The sequence below is a fragment of the Hippopotamus amphibius genome, chromosome 6, assembly GCF_030028045.1.
Source record: "Hippopotamus amphibius kiboko isolate mHipAmp2 chromosome 6, mHipAmp2.hap2, whole genome shotgun sequence".
In the NCBI taxonomy this organism is placed as follows: domain Eukaryota; kingdom Metazoa; phylum Chordata; class Mammalia; order Artiodactyla; family Hippopotamidae; genus Hippopotamus; species Hippopotamus amphibius.
In genome coordinates, this window is record NC_080191.1 from 133,851,248 (window position 1) to 133,876,251 (window position 25,004).

General features: G+C 37.0%; 1 protein-coding gene across 1 annotated transcript in view; it reads left to right on the forward strand.

The window, feature by feature from the left end:
- The window catches only part of MME (membrane metalloendopeptidase), an 88,910-nt gene that overhangs the window by 56,073 nt on the left and 7,833 nt on the right, over positions 1 to 25,004 (forward strand). Inside the window, exons 17-22 of the mRNA XM_057740129.1 lie at positions 13,620 to 13,678; positions 18,942 to 19,061; positions 20,513 to 20,646; positions 20,753 to 20,818; positions 24,079 to 24,174; positions 24,517 to 24,593. Coding sequence (XP_057596112.1) covers positions 13,620 to 13,678; positions 18,942 to 19,061; positions 20,513 to 20,646; positions 20,753 to 20,818; positions 24,079 to 24,174; positions 24,517 to 24,593 — 552 coding nt within the window. The remainder of the gene's footprint in view (positions 1 to 13,619; positions 13,679 to 18,941; positions 19,062 to 20,512; positions 20,647 to 20,752; positions 20,819 to 24,078; positions 24,175 to 24,516; positions 24,594 to 25,004) is intronic.

The window sequence follows — 25,004 nt, forward strand, 5'->3', positions numbered from 1 at the left end:
ACCTTAGCCTAAGTAGCTCCTTCAAGCCTTCTCTAAGGCTGTATTACTGTACTCAGAATTATCATCTGCCCTCAGCCCCACCAGTTTTCTATCGGTCAGTCATCCTGCAACTCCATCCCCTTCCTAGATTGCTCCAGGTAAAATTTCTCTCGACCTCATGGTAGCCAAATACATGATATCAGGAATCACTCTCATTTGTAGCTTTCAAATGCTTTTAATCTCTGCTTACTAGTGGCATTGGTACATTGTAATAACTATTAGTTTAATATTCATTTTTCAGATAAATGGATGTGTCGTACATATTTACCAACATGTGTTTATGCACTTAAATCCCTAGAACTGCTTATGTTGACTTTTGCCTATTAGGCTTTTAGCTCCTAGACAACAGGGGACTGTACAGCACAGTGCTGAATGCATAGGAGGTTTTCAGTTACAACTAAATTAATGCATGAGTGAGCGAGTGAAAAGTAAATATACTAACTTGATTTTTGTGGTAACTGGCACAATACCATGCTAGTGGAGCACTTGGTTCACTCCTGCATTCATTTATTCTTTCATTAATTCATTTATTAAGCTAATATTTTGGAATACTAACCAAATCCAGGTATCACTGAACTGGGAGAATCGAAGGTGATCTTTGATTATGTTACACTACATTACAACAGCAGAGGGTAGGACAGATGTGTTATACACTGTATCACCAGGAGGGAAATGTGCCAAGAAAGGTACAAAGTGCAAACGGACTATTTGATAACAGGACTGTTCTACTAGTAAACCAAGTACAGGTTTCCTAATATGGAAATCCTGGTATATTTCAATCCCTGTACAACATTTTGAACCCTTAAGGTACCCTGAAGAAAGAGACTGATTTCTTTTGCTGACCTCTGTGTTTACACTGGAGCAAATGTTATGTTGTCTGGTGCTAAAAATGGGGCAGCAAATGCCACAGAATATTTAGTGTCCCAGGTGGGAAAGAAAGAAGGAGAATGGGTATATATGGTTTGTGGTATAATCAGTTGTCAAATTCCATCTCTAGAAATGAACAGAAAGTCATCAAAAAGGATACCCTGTGGGAAAATTTATAATCTGAGAAGCTCCTTACAAGTCTGAATATTTTTATTTCTTTAAAAATACATATCGTTACGTTTAATGATTGTTAGCACTGTGTAAAATATCTACATACAAATATCATCAAATATTCTTTCTGAGAATAGCTAATATAACCTGCACCCACCTGACGCCAGAAGGTTTCTTCATATTTTTAAAAATAGTTGTTGCATTCTTGCTCGATATTTTCTTTGGAGGTTAGTATAGTCCTAGTTCCATATTTTGTAATATAGTGTGCAATTTTCATTCCTTTTCATCATGAGTGTTGATTTTCTCTGAGTCCTTTTCTCTCTACCATAGCTAAAGTGAAAATTGTATACAATATTTTAATGAATAATTTGCTCAATAGCATGCATAGCTTTTTGGAACCTTTCCATGAGCTTCTGACCATTAATCACAAGTACAATATGACTTACAATGTCTTCTCTGCCATACCAGGCTAGTTTTTCTTGCTTTCCCATCTTCTACCCATATGCTTAGTACAAGGGTTCAAAACTCAGATTGCACTTTTTTTTTAAAATTTTAATTTAATTAATTTATTTTTTTTGGGGGGGGTACACCAAGTTCAATCATCTGTTTCTATACACATATCCCCGTATTCCCTCCCTCCCTCGACTCCCCCCCCCTCGAGTCCCCCCCATCCTCCCCCTCCCAGTCCTCTAAGGCATCTTCCATCCTCGAGTAGGACTCCCTTTGTTATACAACAACTTCCCACTGGCTATCTATTTTACAGTTGGTACTATATATATGTCTGTGCTACTCTCACTTCGTCTCAGCTTCCCCTTCACCCCCCGCCCCCTCCCAAACCTCGAGTTCTCCGGTCCATTCTCTGCATCTGCATCCTTATTCTTGTCACTGAGTTCATCAGTACCATTTTTAGATTCCGTATATGTGAGTTAGCATACAATATTTGTCTTTCTCTTTCTGACTTACTTCACTCTGTATGACAGACTGTAGGTCTATCCACCTCATTACATATAGCTCCATCTCATCCCTTTTTATAGCTGAGTAATATTCCATTGTATATATATGCCACATCTTCTGTATCCATTCATTTGTTGATGGGCATTTCGGTTGCTTCCATGTCCTGGCTATTGTAAATAGTGCTGCAATAAACATTATGGTACATGTTTCTTTTGGGATTATGGTTTTCTTTGGGTATATGCCCAGGAGTGGGATGACTGGATCATATGGTAGTTCTGTTTGTAGTTTTTTAAGGAACCTCCAAATTGTTTTCCATAGTGGCTGTACCAACTTACATTCCCACCAACAGTGCAGGAGACTTCCCTTTTCTCCACACCCTCTCCAACATTTGTTGTTTCCAGATTTTGTGATGATGGCCATTCTGATTGGTATGAGGTGATACCTCATTGTGGCTTTGACTTGCATTTCTCTGATGAGTAGTGATGTTGAGCATCTTTTCATGTGTTTGTTGGCCATCTGTATGTCTTCTTTGGAGAAATGTCTATTTAGGTCTTCTGGCCATTTGTGGATTGGGTTATTTGCTTTTTTGGTATGAAGCTTCATGAGCTGTTTGTATATTTTGGAGGTTAATCCTTTGTCCGTTGTTTCATAGGCAACTATTTTTTCCCATTCTAAGGGTTGCCTTCTAGTCTTGTTTATGGTTTCTTTCGCTGTGCAAAAGCTTTTGTTTCATGAGGTCCCATTTGTTTACTCTTGATTTTATTTCCATGATTCTAGGAGGTGGGTCAAAAAGGATCTTGCTTTGATGGATGGCATAGAGTGTTCTGCCTATATTTTCCTCTAGGAGTTTGATAGTGTCTGGCCTTACATGTAGGTCTTTAATCCATTTGGAGTTTATTTTTGTGTATGGTGTTAGGAAGTGTTCTAATTTCATCCTTTTACATGTTGCTGTCCAATTTTCCCAGCACCACTTATTGAAGAGGCTGTCTTTTTTCCATTGTATATTCATCAGATTGCACTTTAGCGTCACCTGGGGAGCATTAGAAATAGTACTGATTCCCCTACTGGTATTCTTTTGAAGTCCTCCCCCTCCCCCCCACCATCCCAGTCAGAACCCCTGCGTTACTGTTTGTTCCTTTTTGTATTGAATCATACTTGCTCAGATTCAATTTTGTGAATTTTTTTACAAGATGATGTCTTTAATTTGACAAATTAGCTTTAAAATTTAGTGTTTGTCTTACAAAATATTGGAAGTACTTTTGACAATGATTGCACTAAATCATTAGGACTGCACCCTGTAGATTGCAGCATAATAAAAGTTCCTCCTATTTTATTGAGTTTTCTTATAGTGAAAGTATTTGGCTTAGTTTGTACCTGCTTAATAGCAGTAAAGTCACTATGTTTTTTTTCATTTTTTATATAGCATCAAGTTCAAGTCCTCACTGTGTATGTTTAGGCAGTTAAGATCTATTGCTTCTACTTTATTCATGTAGCCCTCAGTTAACCTCAGAGGATTACATTTTCAGATGCTCAAGTACTCACTCCCAGGGTCTTGCAGGATAAATAGGTGTCCATATAGATGAGACAGGGATGAGAAAAGCTATTGATTACAGTCAGGTTATATTGTAGGGTATTATAGATAAGTGCCGATGCATTAAATTTTCCAGGCAGCAATTAATTTAAATAATGTCAGTCAACCAAATAGTAAACTTCAGGACTTCTTCTTTTCTCACACCACATACTCTCACTGGGCAAACTTGTATATTTATTTGCATCTTCAACTATCATTATGACCACTGAATATTTGTATCTGGCCCAGGTCTGTTTGCTGCACTCCAGATCCAAATGTCTATCTGTCAATGAAACATCTCCATGTAGGTGTTGCATTGACCCTACAAACACCCCGTTTGCCTTTCTGAACAAAGATGTAACATCTTTCTCCCTTTATCCCCCATCTTCCAACTTCTATCTATTGCTACCAAGACAGAAACCAGGTGTTCATCATCCTAGACCAATCCCTTTCAGTGATATCTACTTCAAATCCCATCCAAAAAAAAGAAAAAAAGAAAGAAAGTTTACATTCACCCACCAGCTGCTAATTAAATATTTTATAGGCATGAGGGGGTGTGGATCTTCATCTTCACAATCGCCATTGTCATGCCTTAATTCAAACATTTCTCATCATTCACCAGAGTGATTGCAATACTTTCCTCATCTTATCATCAATCATCTCACATGCCTTCAGCTAACTCTCCATGCTACTGCTTAGAGAGCTTTTAGAGACACAAATTGTCATGATATTTTCTGATGAAAACCTTTCAATGTGTTTGTTTTGCCCATTTCATAAAGCATGTACAAGGCTCTGCACATCTCCCGCTAGTGCTCCAGAATTCCTTTATAGTCACCCTACCCCACAGCATTGCCCCAAATCTCCAGCCGGAGGAATAAATTTAAAGCCATTGCTCCACCTCTTCCTCCTCCTTATCCCTTACCTTGGACCCCCTTTCTGTCCTTGTTCATTTCACAGAAACCTACACATGGCTGTGATTCAACTTGAGCATTATCTCCTTACTCATAACACCCTCTTACATTTTTCTCTTCATCTCGTCCCTGTGCTATACCTTATACACACTGTAGTCACAGCACCAGTACATTTTATTACATTTAGCTGGACTACCATGTATTTGTGTCACTAGAGATTGAACATTGATGAGCAGAATGTGGACTTTTCCTCATTGATGATGGAGTGAATGATGGATAAAATTGCCAGTTTGTAATAATGCTTATAAAGTGAACTCAACCACTAAAGTAAATATCGATACGTCCAAGCATTTCACTGTCATGGTTGGTAAAGATGTCCAACATGATCTCTGCTGTTCTCTCTGCTTCAGAATTCAAAAAATTGAGGAAGTCAGGAAGTCTGCATGTGATATGCCTGAGTTAATCATTTGACTAGAAGGACCTCCTTCTGCCCATTTGAGCAGCTGGCAACGGCAAAGGACAAATTTAAATTCAAAAGGCTCTTGGCTCATGTGGTTTCTGAGTGCCTAGCTTGTCTTTCCAAAATTATATGAAACATCATGTTCTCTGGAGACTTAATGACAGTTTGTAAAGAATTTCAAACACATCATGTTATCAAATAGTAATAATGTTAAATTGAGAATGTAGTATCCATTGGCAAAATTACTTAGTGATATATCTAAAATGATTTACTTCCAATAACGTGATTATTCACTTAGACTCCCTGGAACAAACATAAACCTCTAAAAAGAAACAATGCACAAGAGCAAAATAAAGTGAATTCCTTTTCTTATTTTTAGGCCTGATATTATTTTTTTAGTTTCTCAGAACAGAATTTTCTGTAACATAGTTGGAACAGGTAGTGCCAGTGTTTATAAATTATGCCCATTGACCATGTGGAGTTGCATTTCATAAACTGCAAGGACTTATTTCATTGCTGCTTCTTTCCTGCTGTTGTACATCAAAATGAAAGCAAGCTGACATTAACAATAGCCAACTCAATACACATTTTATCAAGCAGCTATAGCGTGCAAAGCACGGTGTTAAGCACTGTAGAGGGTAAGGAGATGAGTAAGACTCAGCTCACAATTAGAAGAGGCAGGTGAGCAACAGTGAAGCTGATGAAAGGCAGAGTTGACTGGTGCTATTACAAGACAACAAAGTGCTAGGATAGCACTTTTTTTTTTTACTTGTTAGTAAAACATTCTCTGGAAACAACATGTCAGCATTTAAATTAATATTGAGGCGAACAGAGGATTCACGTAAAAGAAAACCAAACGAAATGGTTGGTTCATTTCTGTCTTCTCCTTCATTGCTTCCGGTCTGCTGTTTTTTCTAATCTGGCCTAACTGAATGTTTGCAAGCCCCTGAAATAAGTGGTGCTACTGAGGTTGGCAGCCCAACAGCTGTGGCTCTGTGTGGTTCTTCCTGAAAGGCCAACACCACCAAAAATGGCAGGGCAGCTGGTACCACCATAGTTTTGCCACTGCAATGAGTTACTATCACCTTTTCAGTGTCTCAGTTCTGCCAATTCCTATCTGTGACCTTTTAAAGCCATGAAGTTTCCTTATTTATAAAATGAGCAGGTTGATTTAGACTCTATAACATCTCTAAGGTTCTTTCCAGCACTAAAATTTTATGGCCTTTACTGTGAAGTTTTGATAAGAGCCAGGATGTTTTACTCCTTGGCTTCTCCACATCAAGTAACCCAAAAGAAAAAGAACATATTCTTGGGAGGTAGGGAAGTACCTCACTTCTTTTTAAAATATCTCTTTTGATATTTCCCCTTCACTGATGTTTCTAGATTCAATCTTCTAATTAAGCTTTGCATCATTGAACTTAAAGAAGAATAGGTTAGAGGACTTATGTGGGTAAATGAGATGGCACAGAGGTGGGAGAGTTGATAGAACCTGTCCAGGGTGGGTGTGCAGAGTGCTGGAGACTTGGAACACAAGTGACTCTCCATGATGTAGATGTATGAGGAAGATACGTACAACGTTATCTGGCTCATCAAGGACTATTCAGGCAGAAAGAGGGAATAACAGATAAACTTGGACAAGTCACTGTAATTCCCTATGGCAGTATCTGCCCTGGTGTGCTCATGTTATATATATATTAGATTAGATTAAAATGTTAAAGTTCCATCTTTTAGATTCCCATTAAGCCAATAGACTGTGATTTTTCAACATGTTTTTGGGTTGTAAGCAAAATACATTTTATCAGTAAAAACATTTCTGCATTTTAATTAGCACCCAAAATATATGTCACTCCTATATTTCAATAGCAAAAAAACTAATAACCCAATTTAAAAATGAGCTAAGGATTTGTATAGACATTTCTCCAAAGAAGACATACAAATGGCCATCAAGTATATGAAAAGATGCTCAACATCACTAATTATCAAGGAAATGCAAATCAAAACTCCAATGAGATATCACATCACTACTGTCAGGGTGGCGTATTGTTTAAAAACAAAAGACAACAAATGTTGGCAAGGATGTGGGGAAATTGGAACCCTTGCACAATTAGTGGAATACAAAAAAGGGTGTAGTAGCGATGGAAGACAATATGGAGCTTCCTCAAAAAATTAGAAATAGAACCATATGATCCAGTAATCCCATTTCTGGGCATATAGCCAAAAGAATTGAAATCAGGATCTCAGAGACATTAGAACTCCCATGTTCATTGAAGCACCATTCATGATAGCTAAGATGTGGCAACAACTTGTTTCCATCAACAGATGAATGGTTAACGAAAATGTGGTCTGTGTATACAATGGAATACTACTCAGCCTTTAAGAAGAAGGAAATTCTGTAGTATGCAACAACATGGACTTAAGAACATTATGCTAAGTAAAATAAGCCAGGCACAGAAAGATAAATACTGCATGATTCCACTTATATAAGGTATCTAAAATAGCCAAGTTCGTGAAATCAGAGGAGAGAATCATGAATACCAGGAGCTAGGGGGAGGAGGAAATGAGCATTTATTAATTAACAGGCATAAAAATTCAGTTAAGCAAGATGAATAATGTATAGCATTGTACCTAGAGTCAACAATAACGTATTGTACACTTATAATGTGTCCAGAGGATACACCTCATGGTGAGTGTTCTTACCACAGTTTTAAGGAAGAGCAAAACATGAAACATCCCTGCCTTGGAGTCACTGTCTGGTAAGCTAGACAGACAATGGACTTCTAACATCACTTTATATCATTGCTAAGGGTTACACAGGATGTAAGAGCTTTCAATTCTTTCCTGAGAGATTGCAAGATTATTCTCAATCAGGAGAATAAGTACCAAAAGAAAATTCTGACAGAAAAATCCACCCACCCATAAATGTTGCAAATTGGAAATTTCTCTGAATTTGTCCTATCACTCACATGAGTGCATACACACGTGCACACACACACAGAGTTATCGAAGACTAAGAAGATTGAGTCTTGTTGCCAAACTTAGAACAACACACAACAAACTGATGACTTACAGGAAGAGAGTTAGAGTAGTGATTTCTGTTGCTTTTTGTTGAAAGAGAAGTGGATCCTCCCAATGTCATGTCAGCATAGGAGTCCCGGCTCTCACCCTTCAGAGGATCAGGTGAGTCATTCCGAGTGCTTCAGACATGTGAACTGCTCTTATGCAACAGCAATGAACAGTTGAATGAGGCTCTTTGGCCCTACTATACTTTTGCCTTCGAGTAAAAGATTGCACCTTATGGCATAGTGGACAGAGTTTGTGCTCTGGAGTCAGGGGGCCATGGTGGGGGTGATGGGAGGTAGAGGGTAGAGAGAGTGAGCAGCCCTGAGTTAAGACTCCTGCTCTATCACTTATTAGCTGTGTGAACTTAGACAACCTATGTAATATTTCTGAGCCTCGATGATTCTTTTGTATTAATCTGAGGATAAAAGCATTTACTTTTGTCATTGTGTTGTGTATTGTGTAATGTGCTTGCCACATAACTTAGGTGTTCATTAAATAGTAGCTGTTGTTGTTAAGATCTGGTCATGATGAGACTTCAGGGTAAACGCTTGTTTATTTATTTATTTATTTAATTTATTTATTTAAACGATTTTATTTACTTATTTTGGCTGCACAGGGTCTTCGTTGCTGTGCATGGGCTTTCTCTAGTTGCAGCAAGTGGGGGCCATTCTTCGTTGTGGTGCACAAATTTCTCTTTGCAGTGGCTTCTCTTGTTGCCAAGCACAGGCTCTAGGCATTCGGGCTTCAGTAGTTGCAGCTCGTGGGCTCAGTAGTTGTGACTCATGGGCTTAGTTGCTCCACAGCATATGGGATCTAGGACCTTCCCAGACCAGGGATCGAACCTGTGTCCCCTGCACTGGCAGGCGGATTCTAACCACTGCGCCCCTGGGAAGTCCCTAAAGCTTGTTAGAATAAGAGGCAGCCCTAAATGTGAAGCAATCTAAAAATGAGCACTTTCATTTTTAAAGAGGATGGCAAGGAAATGGCATTCATTTTTGGAATGAAATGTTGTATGATGCAGATCAACGTGTTAGAAGTAGGGGATTTGATTGGAACATGAGAGGGTCCACTTTCTCCCCAGTTTATATATTCTTTTCCCAGTTGTATTGCTAAGTCTGTAAATATATTAGGAAAAAGACTTTGATCTCTGATGTGCCTCAGTTTCTACAACTGAAAATTGGAGGTGTCATCTATCTTATGTGAATGGTTTGAAAGACGAATGAAAATATATAGAAAACTTCAAAGTCTTGCTGAGGGAATATTAATGAATAAAAAGCATTACAGTGGTAATTGCAATTGCAAAATGAGAATTCTCCTTTCCAGAAGTACTTGAGGAAGACAGAGAAAACCATTGTATTGTACTGCTGATTTCAAAGGAGTTGCTTCAAGGCCACTAGATGCTGACAAACTGAACACTTTCAGGGAAAGGAGCATTAACGATTTTGTTGTTTAAAATTTTAAAGTTACACATGAGTGAGCGAAAGAAGCTTTATTCCAGGTGCCTTTGCAATCCAGTGGGTTTATTATATCCAAAAGGCTATAGGATCAGGCTGTAGACTTCCTGTTTTCTTCTCTGCTGTAAAAATGATGTCAGTGTGCTTTCCTCTCATCGCCACTTAGGTTCTTCAGGGTGATAAGAGATAGAAGAGAAACATACCTGGTCCCCCTCTCAAGCGCATTTCAGTTATATTTCCCAACCACGTTGTTAGTTCAGCTTTGAGGGCCATGCTGCTTATAGTGGCCCTTTGTTCTACTGTAAGTGCCCCAAAACAAGAATAAGATTACCTGATAAAATTAAGTCCCAGAAATTTAAAATAAAGTTTGCTTACTTCTCGCTTCCCCACCCTTCACTTTATACCACACACACCCATTCTCCTACACACACATACCAGAGGCAGGAAGAGAATTCAAAGAATAAGGTGATATTTAGTCCGTCTCTCAGGTTTGATAGGTGCTCTAGGAGTTGCTAGTGTCTGGCCTCCATACTTTAAAGGTATCTTCAGATAACCTGCACTATCCATTATGTTAGTGGACATGTGGTTTTCTCATTAGCTGTGCATTTTCTCTTTTCTCTGCTGCTATTCAGGGTCAGATTTGTCTGTTTTCCATAAATGAAAGCTTCTCTTGAAACTTTTGAGGCTGCATCCAAATTAAAAGAACTTACATTTTTTGTTACATCACCATTTAATTTGAAAAATATTTTTTTGTCCTGTTATTTAGCTTTTATAGTAACGTAGTGAGATATTTCATGATTGACTGCAGGTATTAAACATTGAGTTTGTAGTTATCACTTTAAGATGTAATGATCCAAACACAGTACCTCAAGTTCTAATCATTCCAAGGGACAAAGTGCCCTGTACTTTTGAATCTGGGTAATTACGCAGGGGTTGTCTGAGGATGCACTTTGAAAGATCTCAAGGAAGAAAAGGCAAACACTACATACTAGTACTCTGTGAACCTAACCACCATAATTCTAATTTTATTTGAGTGTTCTGTGGTCATAAATAGCTACCTATTTTCTTGAAGGTGTAATTCACAGTGGACATTTTAATATGTAAAACCCTCCCTGCTGGAAAGTTACAAACATTAATCAAAGTGCAATCTTAAACCCCTCCAAGTAATGTAACAGAAGAGCAGAAACATCACTAAAACAAAAGATGGGACATTTATTTTTAGAAAAGCAATAAAGATAAGATGGGTAATATAAACTTCATTCATCTGTGTTCTACTTTTGAGATCTGTTGATGTCTGAAACATTAGTTTCCTGTATCTAGTTCCTTTCCTCTATAATATATGAATTAAAAAAAAACACATTTTGTATTGGTACCTTTTGTATTTCATTATTAGCATTGTGTCCGAGTCCAGAACCAACAATGTGCATATTATTTGTGATTACCCATTAAAGTCCATGCAGAGTATACTATCACTAAATCATAAGTTTATAACTGAACAAATGAGACCTGGAAATATATTAAATTAATTTTTATAACAATTGAAATTTTAATAATTATAAGCTGTTTATGCATAAAATCTACTGTCATATTTGCTATTATCAGGGAGGAAGAAATTTTCTGCTACCCTTCTAGGATCTTCTGGCTGCTAAGAATTAAATTGATGAGACAGATTAACAGGAGAAAAATCAAATAAAGTTTAATAACATGCATACATGGTAGACCCAGGAAAACTGAGTAACTTGCCAAGATGGCTGAACCCCTCACCTTAAATACCATCTTCAGCTAAAGACAAAAGAGGATGTCAGGGATACTGGTTTGGGGCTTCAAAGAAGAGGAAGGCAATTCACATGAAGATGGAAAAACAAGTGTTTGGTAAACACTTGTTCCCTGGGTCATGCTGAGACAGTGGGACACAGAGTGGACTCTGATCTCTAGGCTCTGTTAAGTTTCCCCCACCACACCTGATCCATATTCTTTGAAAATGCTCATGGCGGTGGCTCTATTCCAAGAACAGGCCCTCTATCTAAATTTTTTTTAGGCAGTTAGGGGGCAGGTCAAAATTTCTTCCTGAGTCTTTTGGGCCTTTTTTTGTTTTCAGCTCAAAATAATCCTCATGCCAAAGAGACATTTTGGGTTGGCAAGTTTTGTTCTCCTACACTATTAAAGTGTTGAGGACACATCAGAAATACCTTTCTAAAGTCACTGCAAGGAACAGTGTTTCTTCTCAGGAGTAATAGGAGCACATTTCCTATTTTGCCCCTCCTGCCAGGCCACCTTGAACCATACTCAAGTTGTAATAACTGTGTGAATATATATAAACATATTCCTAATACATAATTTTCCTCGATCATGAGTTTTATTTATACAAATATTTTCTTTTATAGTCTTTTGGGTCACACAAATGAAATCTTCTTGTCCTATGTAGCTTGTGATCTCTGGAGTTTAGTCTAACACAGCTGGGTATACAAATATACGTTTTTGTTGTGAGTCACCACAAAGCATGTGGGAAGCAAGTGGAGTTTAATTAAAATAAATTAAATTATATGCTTGTAATCATCAACCTACAAGAAATTAAAATGTTGATGACTCAGCGGTGTTGAAATTAGGGAGGACTGAGTTATCACACCACCCTATTTGAAAATATTTTTTTCTATTTGAAACAAAAACAAAATCAAACTAAGGAAGACACATTGATCAACTATTCCCCCCCACCCACACCCCCCATCTTCAAACTTATTTTATTCCCTAAAGAAAAAAATCACAGAAATTCTATCTGGATTTTTTTTTAAGTCCCAAATCTTTTATATGAATGTCTTAGTCATGTTATTGGAGATAAAACTCATGCTTAATTAGAATTTATCAATAGTTGTTACATGTGGTTCTCCCTGAGTTATTTTTAAGAGATCAAAATAGGACTCACATCTGACATTCCACAGTAGTTACTGAAATTGTAGCTAAAATGCTGATTTGGGCAGCTGACTTTGTACTGCTTACCTTGCAAAGCAGGATCTGGAAACAGTTCTGATTTAACCTCATTGTACTAATTACTGTAAACTCTCCCATGAGTAGGATAATAATTGCCACTCTAATTGTTGCCCTAAAAGTGGAATAACTACAGTGGAGCCATTAGATAATATATGATTGTCTTAAGTGTATGCATGTGTGCTGACATTTAAGGAGGCATCTGAAGTCAAATAGTGTCCATTTTTCAGTGTGTATATAAGGGTCTGTGTAATAGTCCATTAAGATGGTAATATTACTCCTGTTGCACAAGAGTACTTAACTGATTATTAATGTGCAGTCTTCATAACATCTGAGCAGAAAGACATGGAAACACTGGCGCTGCCCTCGAATTATTGTCTGGGGCACTGGGTTGTGGGTTTCTTCTCGTTCAGTCTTGTATTATAGTTATTTATGCCTCTATCATCTCCTTAACTGGAGTCTTCTGAAGTCAGGAATTGGATTTTATAAAATCTCTAGATTAAACATAGAGTCTAATTCATGGCATACAGAGACAGACAAATCCGCTTAGGAACCACCTGAATTTCGTTTTACAGTCATTATATAAAAACATACCTTTGCTCACTTAGCTGGTATGCCGTATTTTTAAAAAGTAATTTTAAATGGCAATATACGAGGAGTCCCATTACCTGCCAAGGGGATCTCTTAGTCCCCCAAAAGGCTTTTTGTAAACTATGAATTAAAAAAATTTTAAATATACTTGAGTCTGAAATTTTAACAACCTGTATTTCGGTATCTGTCAACTGCTCCAGAATTGCTGGCATAGTTACCTAGTATCAGGAACACAGAGCTAAACACATTTCAATATAATTTTAATCCATTGCGATTTTCAAAGAGATACATTAGAATGGATTTTGTACTGTGAAATGCCTTCATTAAAAATTTATGCAAATTAAATAACAGATTGCAGACCTGGATATTTTCTTATTTTTCAAGAAGTGGAAATACTTTCAAATGAACTCTCTCACATAGTGAGCTAATTTTAATTTGTTGATCATATTTCAAACAGAAAAAAGATTCATCTAGGAATAGCGATAATGCTTTTATTGTGGGGAGCAGATTGAATCAGATAACGCAGTATCATTTGTAACAAGTTCTTATGTTTTCTATAGGTGGATAAGCGGAGCAGCTGTAGTCAATGCATTTTATTCTTCAGGCAGAAATCAGATAGGTAAGGTCTATTCGTAAATAATTCTTTAATATTTCTCTGTTGTTTCCCAAGCTGTAGTGCTTTGCATGACCAATTTATAATATTCCCTATTAAAGCACTGCTGAGGCCAAGTTACTGATGTATTGAATATCCTCCTTGAAAGTAAATGCATCCATGTACCTCTTTTCACTATAATAGCAAAATTTAAATTAGTATAAATTACATTAAGTAGTTTTGTTTCCTTTACAATATTCTCATTTATAGCGAAATGGTTTATCTTGTTTCTAAGTACTTTTATTTCTAAATACTTTTTTAAAGTCTCTTATATCTCCATAAAGTTACATTAACTTTAGGACTTTCTAAGCATCAGCATCTTAAGTGGTTTAAGGTTCCAAGAACCAAATTTTAAGACATCCAGTTTTTCTGTCAGTTCTGTACACTGGCACTGGTAGAGATAGTCCTGTATCATCTTTTTTTTCTGGAAAACTCCAAGAGGCTCAGAAAGTTTAAAAGTCAATTTTACTAGGTTAAACCGTATGAAATTGTATTTACTTAACCATTTTTGATCAGAAAAATTTTTTATATGTTCGCTAGTAGTAATATCACAAAAATACACATAGAAATTAATACATGAGTGGATAATATAATGAATAATGAAAGGGCTTAATATAACAAAGATATATTTTTTCCTCTTCCTGGGAATACCTTGACCTCTTGAAACTCTCTCTTAAATATCTCATAAATAGAACCATTTTTTCCCAAGGGTTTTTAGTACATAAAAAGGCAACCAACTGATTTAGTACTTCAGTGGGAGTATTCTAAAAAAACAGTACAGCCAGCTTCTCCAGGTGTACTCAGTCCAGCCCTTCATTTCTAAGTGTAGTCAGGAATCAAGAGAAAAGATAAAGTTTGATGGTACTTTTTCATATTGCTTTTAAACCTAAGAAGTATTAAATTAAGAAGCCATCCACATTTTCTTTTAGTATTTTTATAGATTTTGGGGGAGCAATTCTTTTTCTATCTGGAATTTATTTCAGTACATGACATGAAAATGAATTATGATCTGAAAAGTTTGTCTTTATATAACAAATAGGTAATACGTAAGGCATGTGTACTGGGTTAAAATCAGTTAGTTCAAAGTCTAGACTAATACATCTGCCAGCTAGTGAAATGATTACCAAAACCTAGATCAGAGCCTGTTTAATGATCAATTCAGAGCCCATGCAGTCTATCTTTTGTAACATGTTCCTGGAAACCACTCAGACCTTTTCTTAGAAGTGCCTTTATCTCTGGAGAGTCTTCACTTTGAAGACCTCTTTGATATTTACTAGTTCTGTTAGTGTAAGATCTAGTTCATTCTAGACTTGGACAGAATAGGATGATTGACATTTAATGGAATCCCAAGGCAAAGTGAGGCAGCCTGGACTTCAGTTCTGCATTAGGGCAGACTACGGGATATTGCTTTATTTTAATCCAGCTCAGGATCCTATCAGACCTGGTGCTGATTCATCCCCATAAGAAGAGACAGACAGACTTTCTGTGGGAACATCCGGGCATTTTCATCCTTTCAGTCCTTCTCTAGAGCAGGTCCACCTAGTTTAGGTCAAGATGGACCTTGTTTGCCTCTGAATTACCCCATATCCCTGAGGCTGGCACAAAATTGGTCTGCCTCAGAGATTCCCTGATCAGAGAAGACCTGGGAATGTTCTCATTTTGAATTTCATACCCTCAAACCAAACAAGCATACAGCAAAAGGAAAAAGAAGTTAAAGTGGCCTAACATTTCACAAAGTAGACAATTATCCTCTGAATAATCAAGAATTAGCTGTGATAAGCATTCTTAATATGTGATAGACCTTTTAAAAATGCTCAAGATAAATTCATCTGGTGGAAATAAGAAATCCGAAAAATTGCTAACCTCTTTTCATATGCTTATCTGCTAATAGCAGCAGTTCAGAGAAAGGGAAAGTGTCATGCACGAGAAAGCTTTGACATATGTATGTTTTCTCCTTGCCAATTCATTTAAATCTCCAAAGTGGGGACTGTCTTAACTAAAAACAACTGAAGATCCAGATCTCTATCTTTCTTCTTGTTAAAAGTATATTTGTGTGTCTATCCATACGTAGAGACATAACTTTTGCAACACTATCTTAATGAATTTGATATGATATGCATTACAGAATTAGAATTGGTATAGAATAACATGTCTCATAAATGATCCTCCCACCTTCACACAAATACCCTAAACTAGGTCACATACAGTTTCTCATGGGATTGGTCTTTTTATGTTACAATAAAAAAGAACTTGTTTTATTATTGCATAGGGAGTTGTTCGTATTAATAATTTCTACTTTTCAATTCAATTCCCACCACATTTTGTCATAACTCACACATGTAGGCTACATTCCAATTTTTATGCACCTTCACCACTTCACATAAATTTAAAAAAGTCAACTTCCAGGACAGGAGGACATGCTGAAAGTGTTTAATTCACTGGTTCCTATTCCTTGCGTAGTTGCTCCATGGAGCTTTAGGAATCTTTCATGCCATTAGGAAAGCTGTACTTGAATGTTTTGTCAGATGTTTCTCTGTAAGTTTCAGGCACTATTCAGTCATCTTAAACTTCCAAGTCTTGTCCAAGGAAATGATCAAGTCATTTGGGAAGTCTTACTACTGTTGCATTCTCCTTTTTCATTAACAACAAAAATGTTTTTTCAATTTTAGAAAACTTATGCATTATTTAGTGTATTCAGCCTGGGTGATCTATGACTACCTTGACATAATTAAATTTTTTAAAATTGTCTTGCTCGTTCTTAGGAGTCTTATTTTCAAACTTGAGAATTAAGCGCAAATGTTTCCGAACATATTATTTCATTTAACATAAAAACAACGTTTAATTTTTTTCCGCCAAAATTGATTTTACCTGATTGCACTTTTGAGCTTTATATCAAAGATTGTTAAAATTGAATTGCTTGCAGCCTTAAAAAAATAAATAAATAAACCAGGGAAATGAGGGAATAGGGCAGGGAGAAACATAGTCTTTTGTTTCATGCACCAATGACTTATTTAATTAACTAACGTATTGACCATCATGAACATGAAAAATGCACAGTTGTGATGTCTGCTAGTAACAGTGATAAGGCCAATGGGGAAGATTGTCATCATAGACATTTAGCTGATAGAGTAAAAGGGGAAATCATAATTTGCAAAGTTGAACTTGAAGACTAGTATTTAATATGAGCCATAAAAATCTTATCACTTGCCTGAAGAATGGCATATCAGGGTATAATTAAAGCAGGATCTTTACAGTTAATGTTTAGTCTTGATAGCACATTTAATAAGAGCATTTTATATAATGGATGGATTTTAATCGAAGTACATAGCACATAGTGTGGGAGATAGTGTTCACTGTAAGTTAATAAAGTGCTGCACATAATTTTTATACTTCAAGCTAAAAATAATTTCTTGGCACTGTTGGTAGCTCAGGCAGCTGCATGTGAGGTATAACGTTCATTGAAATTCTCTAAGGACAAAAGTTTTGTGGGGTTTTTTTATTTTTAATTTTGTCATTTTGAATGTTACGGCAACTTTTCAGATTTTATTTGAAGATCTGGAGTGCACTTAAATTGCCCAGTGTATTTTAAAGTCTCCTCTGTAAATACCTAATATTTACCCCTGAAACCCTTGCAAGGTTATGTCATAATCACCGCACCTGAATGACAAAGAAATAACATTTGCTACGCTGTATTAATTAGGTCTTAAATTGCTAAGGTCAGGGCCTTTCTCTTGTATTCTTGATATCCCACATAGCAATGGTCCAGGGCTTTGAATATAGTAGGTGTTGATACTAATGATTTTTTTTTTTTTGATTACAGAACATAATGCTTCAGTGGATACTAGAATTTTAGAACATGAAAGATAAAATCACTGAACTATGAACATTATGAGGGAAGGGGGAGAGCATGGGGGAGGTGGAGAAGTAGAGGACCATAGAGACAAAGGACAGGAAAAAGATGCTGCATTTAGTTAGGGAGCAATGATAAGCCATCCAAGGTACTTTAGCAGGGAGGTAATAATGCCCACAGCAGCACTTTGATTGGCGGGCAGGATACATTAGATTTAGGATACATTGTAATGGGGTAAGACTGGAATTAAGAAGACCGATTAGGAAGTTAATTCTTGAGGCAAGGAGTGAGAATGTGAACTAAGAAAGTGGCAGTAGGACTGACAGGAGGAGATAAACAGAAGAGATGCTACTGGAAAGAAGGTGCATGACCTGATCTTTCCCTAAAAAGATTATATAAGACTTTGTAAAAGAAAGGAGACATCAAAGATAAATAGAAAAATGTTCACTTTGGGTGATTGAGACCCTTCTCATGCTATTAGCTGAAATAATGAAGTCAGAGTGATGGTTTAGAAGGGAAAATGATGAGCTTGATGTTTGATACATGGAATTTAAATAGTGTGAGACATCTAAGTGTAGAAAGTTAGCAAGTTAAGACAGATGTCAAGGTAGACATAAAAATTAGTTTATTTATTTACAAAGTCTTCAGGACACCATAGGAAATTCACTCATTCATTCATTCATCATTGATTATTCATTTATTCAACCCATTTCCTGAGCACCTGTTATGTTCCAGGCACCATCCAGTTTTAGGTACTGGAGATGATGAACTGAAAATTCAAATGGACTCAAAAACAAACAAATACACACATGTATGTACAAACGAATCTCTGCTCTCAAAGAGCTAATGTTTGAGGTGCTTTGGGGACAGACAAGAAAAAGAAGGACCAAACAACCATAAATAAATAAATACGTGCCTTGATGAAAATAAAAAAGGGTTGTGTAATTGGGGGATGCTTTTGAATGCGTGGCCTTGTTTGTCTACTAAGCTGTTGTAGATGGATAAAATGTTAGACACATTAAAAGTAATACTTTCGTTATTAAGTAACTATTTCTCCCAAATATCTGCACTGGGGAAAAGACGTTCTGAATGCAGATGACAATTTTCCCTTGCTCTAAACTCCTTATATCGGAAAACAATCTTAATAGATGTTACTAAGTCAATTGTGATTATAAATCACAGATATGGTGCCACTCTGGAATGAACTCTTTACTGTCATCAACAATAAAAGACCCGTGTTTGTTTCTATCACAGATTTCTGTATACAATTAAGTGAAACTGACACACTGGAAAACAGCTTAGCAGGCAAGAAGCCAACCGCAGGCCTATCTTCACAGAATAAAACTACAAGTAGTCTTTAACTGTCTTCTTTCCTCATAGTCTTCCCAGCTGGCATTCTGCAGCCCCCCTTCTTCAGTGCCCAGCAGTCTAATTCATTGAACTATGGGGGCATCGGCATGGTCATAGGACACGAAATCACCCATGGCTTTGATGACAATGGTAAAGTGCAATTGATGCTTTTCTTTGGCTGAGATATACCTTAGTAAACCTGATTAAGAGTTATTACAATTTATCAATACAGAAACACATTTATTCATCAGTGTGTCATTGGCCTAATAGTCATCACACTTTTAGTGTTCCTTTTAAATTGTTGCTTAAGAGATTAGAATTTTCTAATAGTGAGGTTAGGAATGTGTGCTTTTTACTCTGACAGAATAAAACAAATATTCACACTGAGAAAACATTGTGATGTTTATCAACACCAATGATGGTGTTTGGTCTTATTTCATGATTGCTTATGTCTTATCTCTCCAGACTTTTACAGGGCAGAGTCCATGTCTTAAAATCACATGTAAATTCAGAAACTAAGATGCCCACAGGACTTTGAAACTGTTTGTGATCAAAGACTTTGTTTTTGTTGCATCTTACACCTACTACCTAGTTCAGGGCCTTGCAAACAGTAGTCAATTAAATGTTTATATGCTGCCCCAAATGCAAAATAGATTCAGAGTTTCAATGAAATTTGAGAGGAACAGAAGTAAGGACGTGAGATATATAAAGTAATAGTTTAAGCTATTGCAAAAATCTATTTACAAGTGGAGAGAAAGTAAGAAGAGAAGAGTAGAGAGAAAATAAATAAGCCTTCATCCAAATTTAGACAGTCAGAGGGAGAAGAGGAGACAGGAAGGACTTACTAAGCGTCTGTTAAATCAGTTAAACTATACAACAAACTTCACAAGTAGTTATTAATACTATTTCCCTTTTTTAAACAGAAAATATAGACGCACATAAGACTTGCTCAAAGTTACAAAACTGGGAATTGGAACCAGGATGTGAGTTCAGGTAGCTTGTCTTTATAGCCCTTTTCTTATTCACTGCATCATCGATAACTGTTCAAAAGATGATAAAATCAAGTGTCAAACATACGATGTGTATAAATGCTGCTAAAGCTCAAAAAGGGGAAAGAGCAATGTAGTTAAGAATAGCAAGAAAGTTCCAGGAGAAAAGGCAACTCTTTCTTTGTGCTTGAAGTACAGTGAAACTATGAGTCTGCGATATTTAATGAAGGGTTTGGGATATGAAATGAATGCTGGAGTAAAATACTGGCCTCTTTTAAATCTCAAAACATCAAATTGAACAGACTTGCTTCAGCTGAAAACCACCCAACAGAAACAAGTCATGATTTCAGGAGTGTTTCTGGGGGCCTTGGTCGAGACATCAAGAGCTAAATAAGTGAAATATCTGGATTAATACTAAGGCATATCAACAAAGAGAGCCTCAAGAGCCCAGGTTTCATCAACTCTGGATGAGAAAGCAGAACAGTTTATCTCATCATCTGTCCAATTTAATGTTCTCACACACTGGTATTTCAGTCATTGTATTTTGGATGAAAGATATCTTATTGCAATTATTGGTATAATGAGTTCCCATTTTACTTAAATATATTTCAGGCAGAAATTTTAACAAGGATGGAGACCTCGTTGACTGGTGGACTCAACAGTCTGCAAATAATTTTAAAGACCAATCCCAATGCATGGTGTACCAGTATGGAAACTTCTCCTGGGACCTAGCAGGTGGACAGCATGTATGTCATCAGCATTCCCTTGAAAAGTTATATTCAATCTTAAATGATGCTTTCTTAAAAATGTAAACATAGTTAAGGGTCTTTAAGTGTCTTTTTTTTTTAACAGCTGAATGGAATTAATACACTGGGAGAAAACATTGCTGATAATGGTGGTATTGGCCAAGCATACAGAGTGAGTAATAATATTTTCTTTCCATTTTAGTAGTTGGAATGTATATTGATCATATTTAATCATTCATTTAAAGCCTTTTTCAAAAGACATATAATGTAAGCAATAAATGATGAATAGAAAATGAAAAGTTCACAAGGAGAAAGGGGATTGTAAATATGCTAACTGGAAGGGGCAGTACAGTTGATATAATTGAGCTGAATGCCAGTCGCTAAGTTTCGAAGAAGCCAAGGGGAGAAGGAAACACAGAATATGATAATGGCAGAATTGAGGAGATATGCACGTTCCACAAAGGAGGCAACATCTTTCTAAGAAATAATCTTTGAAATAGTTTTTTTAGAAAAGATAGTCTATCAGGGCTTCCCTGGTGGCGCAGTGATTAAGAATCCGCCTGCCAATGCAGGGGACATGGGTTCAAGCCCTGGTCCCAGAAGATCCCACATGCCAAGGAGCAACTAAGCCCACGTGCCACAACTACTAAAGCCTGCAGGCCTAGAGCCTGAGATCCACAACAAGAGATGCCACCGCAATGAGAAACCCACGCACCGCAACGAAGAGTAGCCCCTGTTCTCCACAGCTAGAGAAAGCCCACGTGCAACAGCGAAGACCCAACACAGCCAATAAATAAATAAATAAATAAATTTTTAAATAAAGAAAAGACAGTCTATAAAAAGGTTTATTTCAGAGTCATTGATTGATGTACCAAGCAGAACCCTCAGTTTCATGGCAGGTGAAGCAGTATTTGGGAACGATAATCAACATAAACCACAGTCCAGTGACAATGATAGTGAAGGACTGAAGTGATATGGCTTCAGCATGTGGCCTTGTCATGGTCCAAACCGTTAGACTCAGAGGAGTATATTTTTGGAGCATCCCTTAGAATCTCCTCTAGGCTTCCATTCATGCTTGCGTTCATTGATACTTTCTGAGGGCTTTACTGTGTGTTTGGTACTATTCTTGGTGCTGGAGATCCAGCTTCAAACCCTCCATAAAAGATGCCATTATTTGATAATCTGAACAACGATTAAAGATGGTCCAGTGGATACTATATGCACAAGAAAAAGCAAGGGTTTTCACAAAAGAGTAGAGGAATAATGGTCTTGGAAGCAGCAAGAAGTGAGCATGATTTTGAGTTGTGTTGCCAACCCTGAGGTAGCCCACATGTGGGAGAAAAAGCAGAGTCTCCTTGAGAGGGTACCAGGGACAAGATGTCTGTGGGACAGAATCAGGCTACTGAGATAAAAATGAATGGAATATCCATTGGAGTAGATGAGGATGTAGGGTTATTTGTTCACCATAGAGATGTTTGGGTTGGAGGGAAGGAGGGACTATCAGAACAATGCGGGAGAGATGACTGGTGGGGCCTGTGACTTGGCAGTGACCCTGGATGATCAAAGTGTGAGGCTTGGGAGATTAATCTGGCTGCAAAGTTTCCAAAAGAATGAGTCCCAGCCAAGCCCTGGGAAACGATGGATTACTGCTTCTTTGAATACTTGGAAATTTTTTTACTGGATGCCAGATGTTGTGTATTTTACTTCTTTTGGTGATAGATATTTTTGTTTTCCTCTAAATATTCTTGAGCTTTATTCTTGGATGCCCTTAGATTCCTCAGAAATGGCTTGATCTTTTTAGATCTTGCTTTTACAGCTCGTTAGGTTCAGTCTAGGGATAATATTCTTCACGGCTAAGGCAAAACCGTACTGTGTGAATCTTGACGTCTTTTGTTCTTGTCTTATGTGACTACCAGACATTTTTATCTCTAATCCTTTTCTGTGGCTCCTTCCCTAGCCTTGGGTAGTTTGCTCACATGCATACTCAGCTGAATACTTGAGGGGCCATTTGATCTCTGAGAGTCTCTTTCTCTGCAGGTTTCTCCTTTTCAATACCCTGTGCTTGGTGTCCCTGGCTTCTCAGCACCTTCTCCTCGCCCACTCAAGGAATCTACCATGTTCCCAGTGGGGTTTTCTGCTCTATTTTGCATCCTGGAAATGCTCAAGTCAATAAGCTGTGACAATCATAGGGCTCCTTTTATTTGTTTACCATCTCCCAGAGATGACTTTCCTTTTTGCCTGATGTTTAGTGTCATGCAAAGCATTGTTTAATATATTTTGTCTTTCATTTGGTTGTTTCAGTGGGAGGGTAAGTTCAGTCTCCCTGTCACTCCATCTTGCCTGGAAGTAGAAGGCATTGGCCCTTTTAATATTCCATGGTGATTCTAATACACAACCAGATTGAGAATCACTGGTGTAAAAATTCAGCCAAAGGCTGGGTTGAGGGTAGTTCCATGGAGATCCTCATGTAGAACAAGTACAGATTTATAATAATGAAGCAAATTACAGTTGTGCAAATATGCAGTTATACATGAAATCTTGACTTGTAATGCTCCCTGCTAGATTGTGAGCTCCCTAAGAGGAGCAGGCTGAAGTCTTTCCCATATCCCTGGCATCTTTGCACATTAGAGACTCAATAAATCTATGTTGATGGCAAGTAAGAAGAAATGAAATATATCTTCTGTGTATTTAATTATCATCTTTCTTTGTGTTAAATTGAAACTAACACATCTCAGAAAGTTTGTTGTCAATCCCTTTAGAAGTACTTATATTTAGTAGAGGAAAACTGCATTTTTCAGTAGTGTCTATAAATCCTTAAGGAATAAGAACATTTCCTGACATTCAAGTAATCTAAATTCCTTCTTCCTAATGTGGCTGAGGTTCAGTCTATTTTTCTCTGTCTTCAGGGGGTTATAATAATTGCTCATCCTTATTCTTAGAATCATAGGATGCTAGGCCTCTAAGGGCACTTACGAGACTCCCTTGACTTCTGTCAGGAATCACTCAAATGAAGTCTGGTGTGAGTCTCTTTTGCTGAGAATAGTAACCAAGCCAAGGACAGCAATTTCAGACTCCCTTGGCAATCTTTTCTTCCAACTGGCTAGACTTACCCATCTATAGAACAACATTTAGATAAGTTTTTTATCACTTATTTAAGTCATCCATTCATTCAGCTAACATTTGTTGGTCATCTGACATACACTAGTCTTTTTTCATCTGTTAATCATTAATCTTGTTCTTGTCAGAGCATCTGTAAGTAAATTCTAGTTTTCTTTCTAATCCATTAGATACTTGTAGGTTGCCATAACTAAATATATTATTATGGTGATTATGATATAAAAGGTTAATTACTTGGATACATGATCTTTGCATAAATTTATATATAAATTTAGAAATTATAAACATCATGTTTCTATTTCATTAACTGCCTAGGCCTATCAAAATTATGTTAAAAAGCATGGTGAAGAGAAATTACTTCCTGGACTTGACCTAAATCACAAACAACTGTTCTTCTTGAATTTTGCCCAGGTATTGTATCTTTCTTGATTGATAGATATGAAAATCATTTTGAGTTATAATATCATAGTAAGTTAGATATTGCATGCTGAGTTTTCTTGTTTTAATCAATTGTGGCAGGGCATTTGATTGACTGACTTTCACTGTGTGTAACAGACTGTCAGACCATATTAATGATAATTGTGTTCTGGTTGCCTATTATTGAACATTATTGGAAGAGTAATTGGTTGAGGAATGCAAAATTCCAATTTAATTTTTGCAATGGGAAGTTTGCTTTTCCTCCAGACTGCGCAAGCAAATAATCCTTAACGAAACCTAAGTACACATCTTTCTTTTTTCTATTTCTATCCCTAGGTATGGTGTGGGACCTACAGGCCAGAGTATGCAGTCAACTCCATTAAAACAGATGTGCACAGTCCAGGCAATTTCAGGTGCGTGGTTATGAATAGCTGTCAAGGTACTCCAATACTGGCTCTAGTATTTCAAATTTGGAGGTTTTTTTCTAACTCTGATTCTATAAAATTTGTAAATCCAGTGCTTTTCTTCTACCCTTTTTTTGTTGTTGTTTTCTTTTTGAAGGTCTCAGAAAGGATTAACAGAACACATTAGGATAAATGTCATGTTTACACAAGCATAGCCTTGACTGCTCTTATCCTCAGAATGTATGTGACCCAGGCCCAGTGCTTGATGAATTCCAACAAAGATGTCACCTCAGAACAGTGGCTCTATTTAAAGCTAGCAGAGACATTTCTAAGAGGCTGCAAAAGGCTTATTTAGGCCTAGAACCAATGAGTAGCTGTTCCAAAGAAGGATTTCCATTCACCACAGAGGGAAACTTTCTA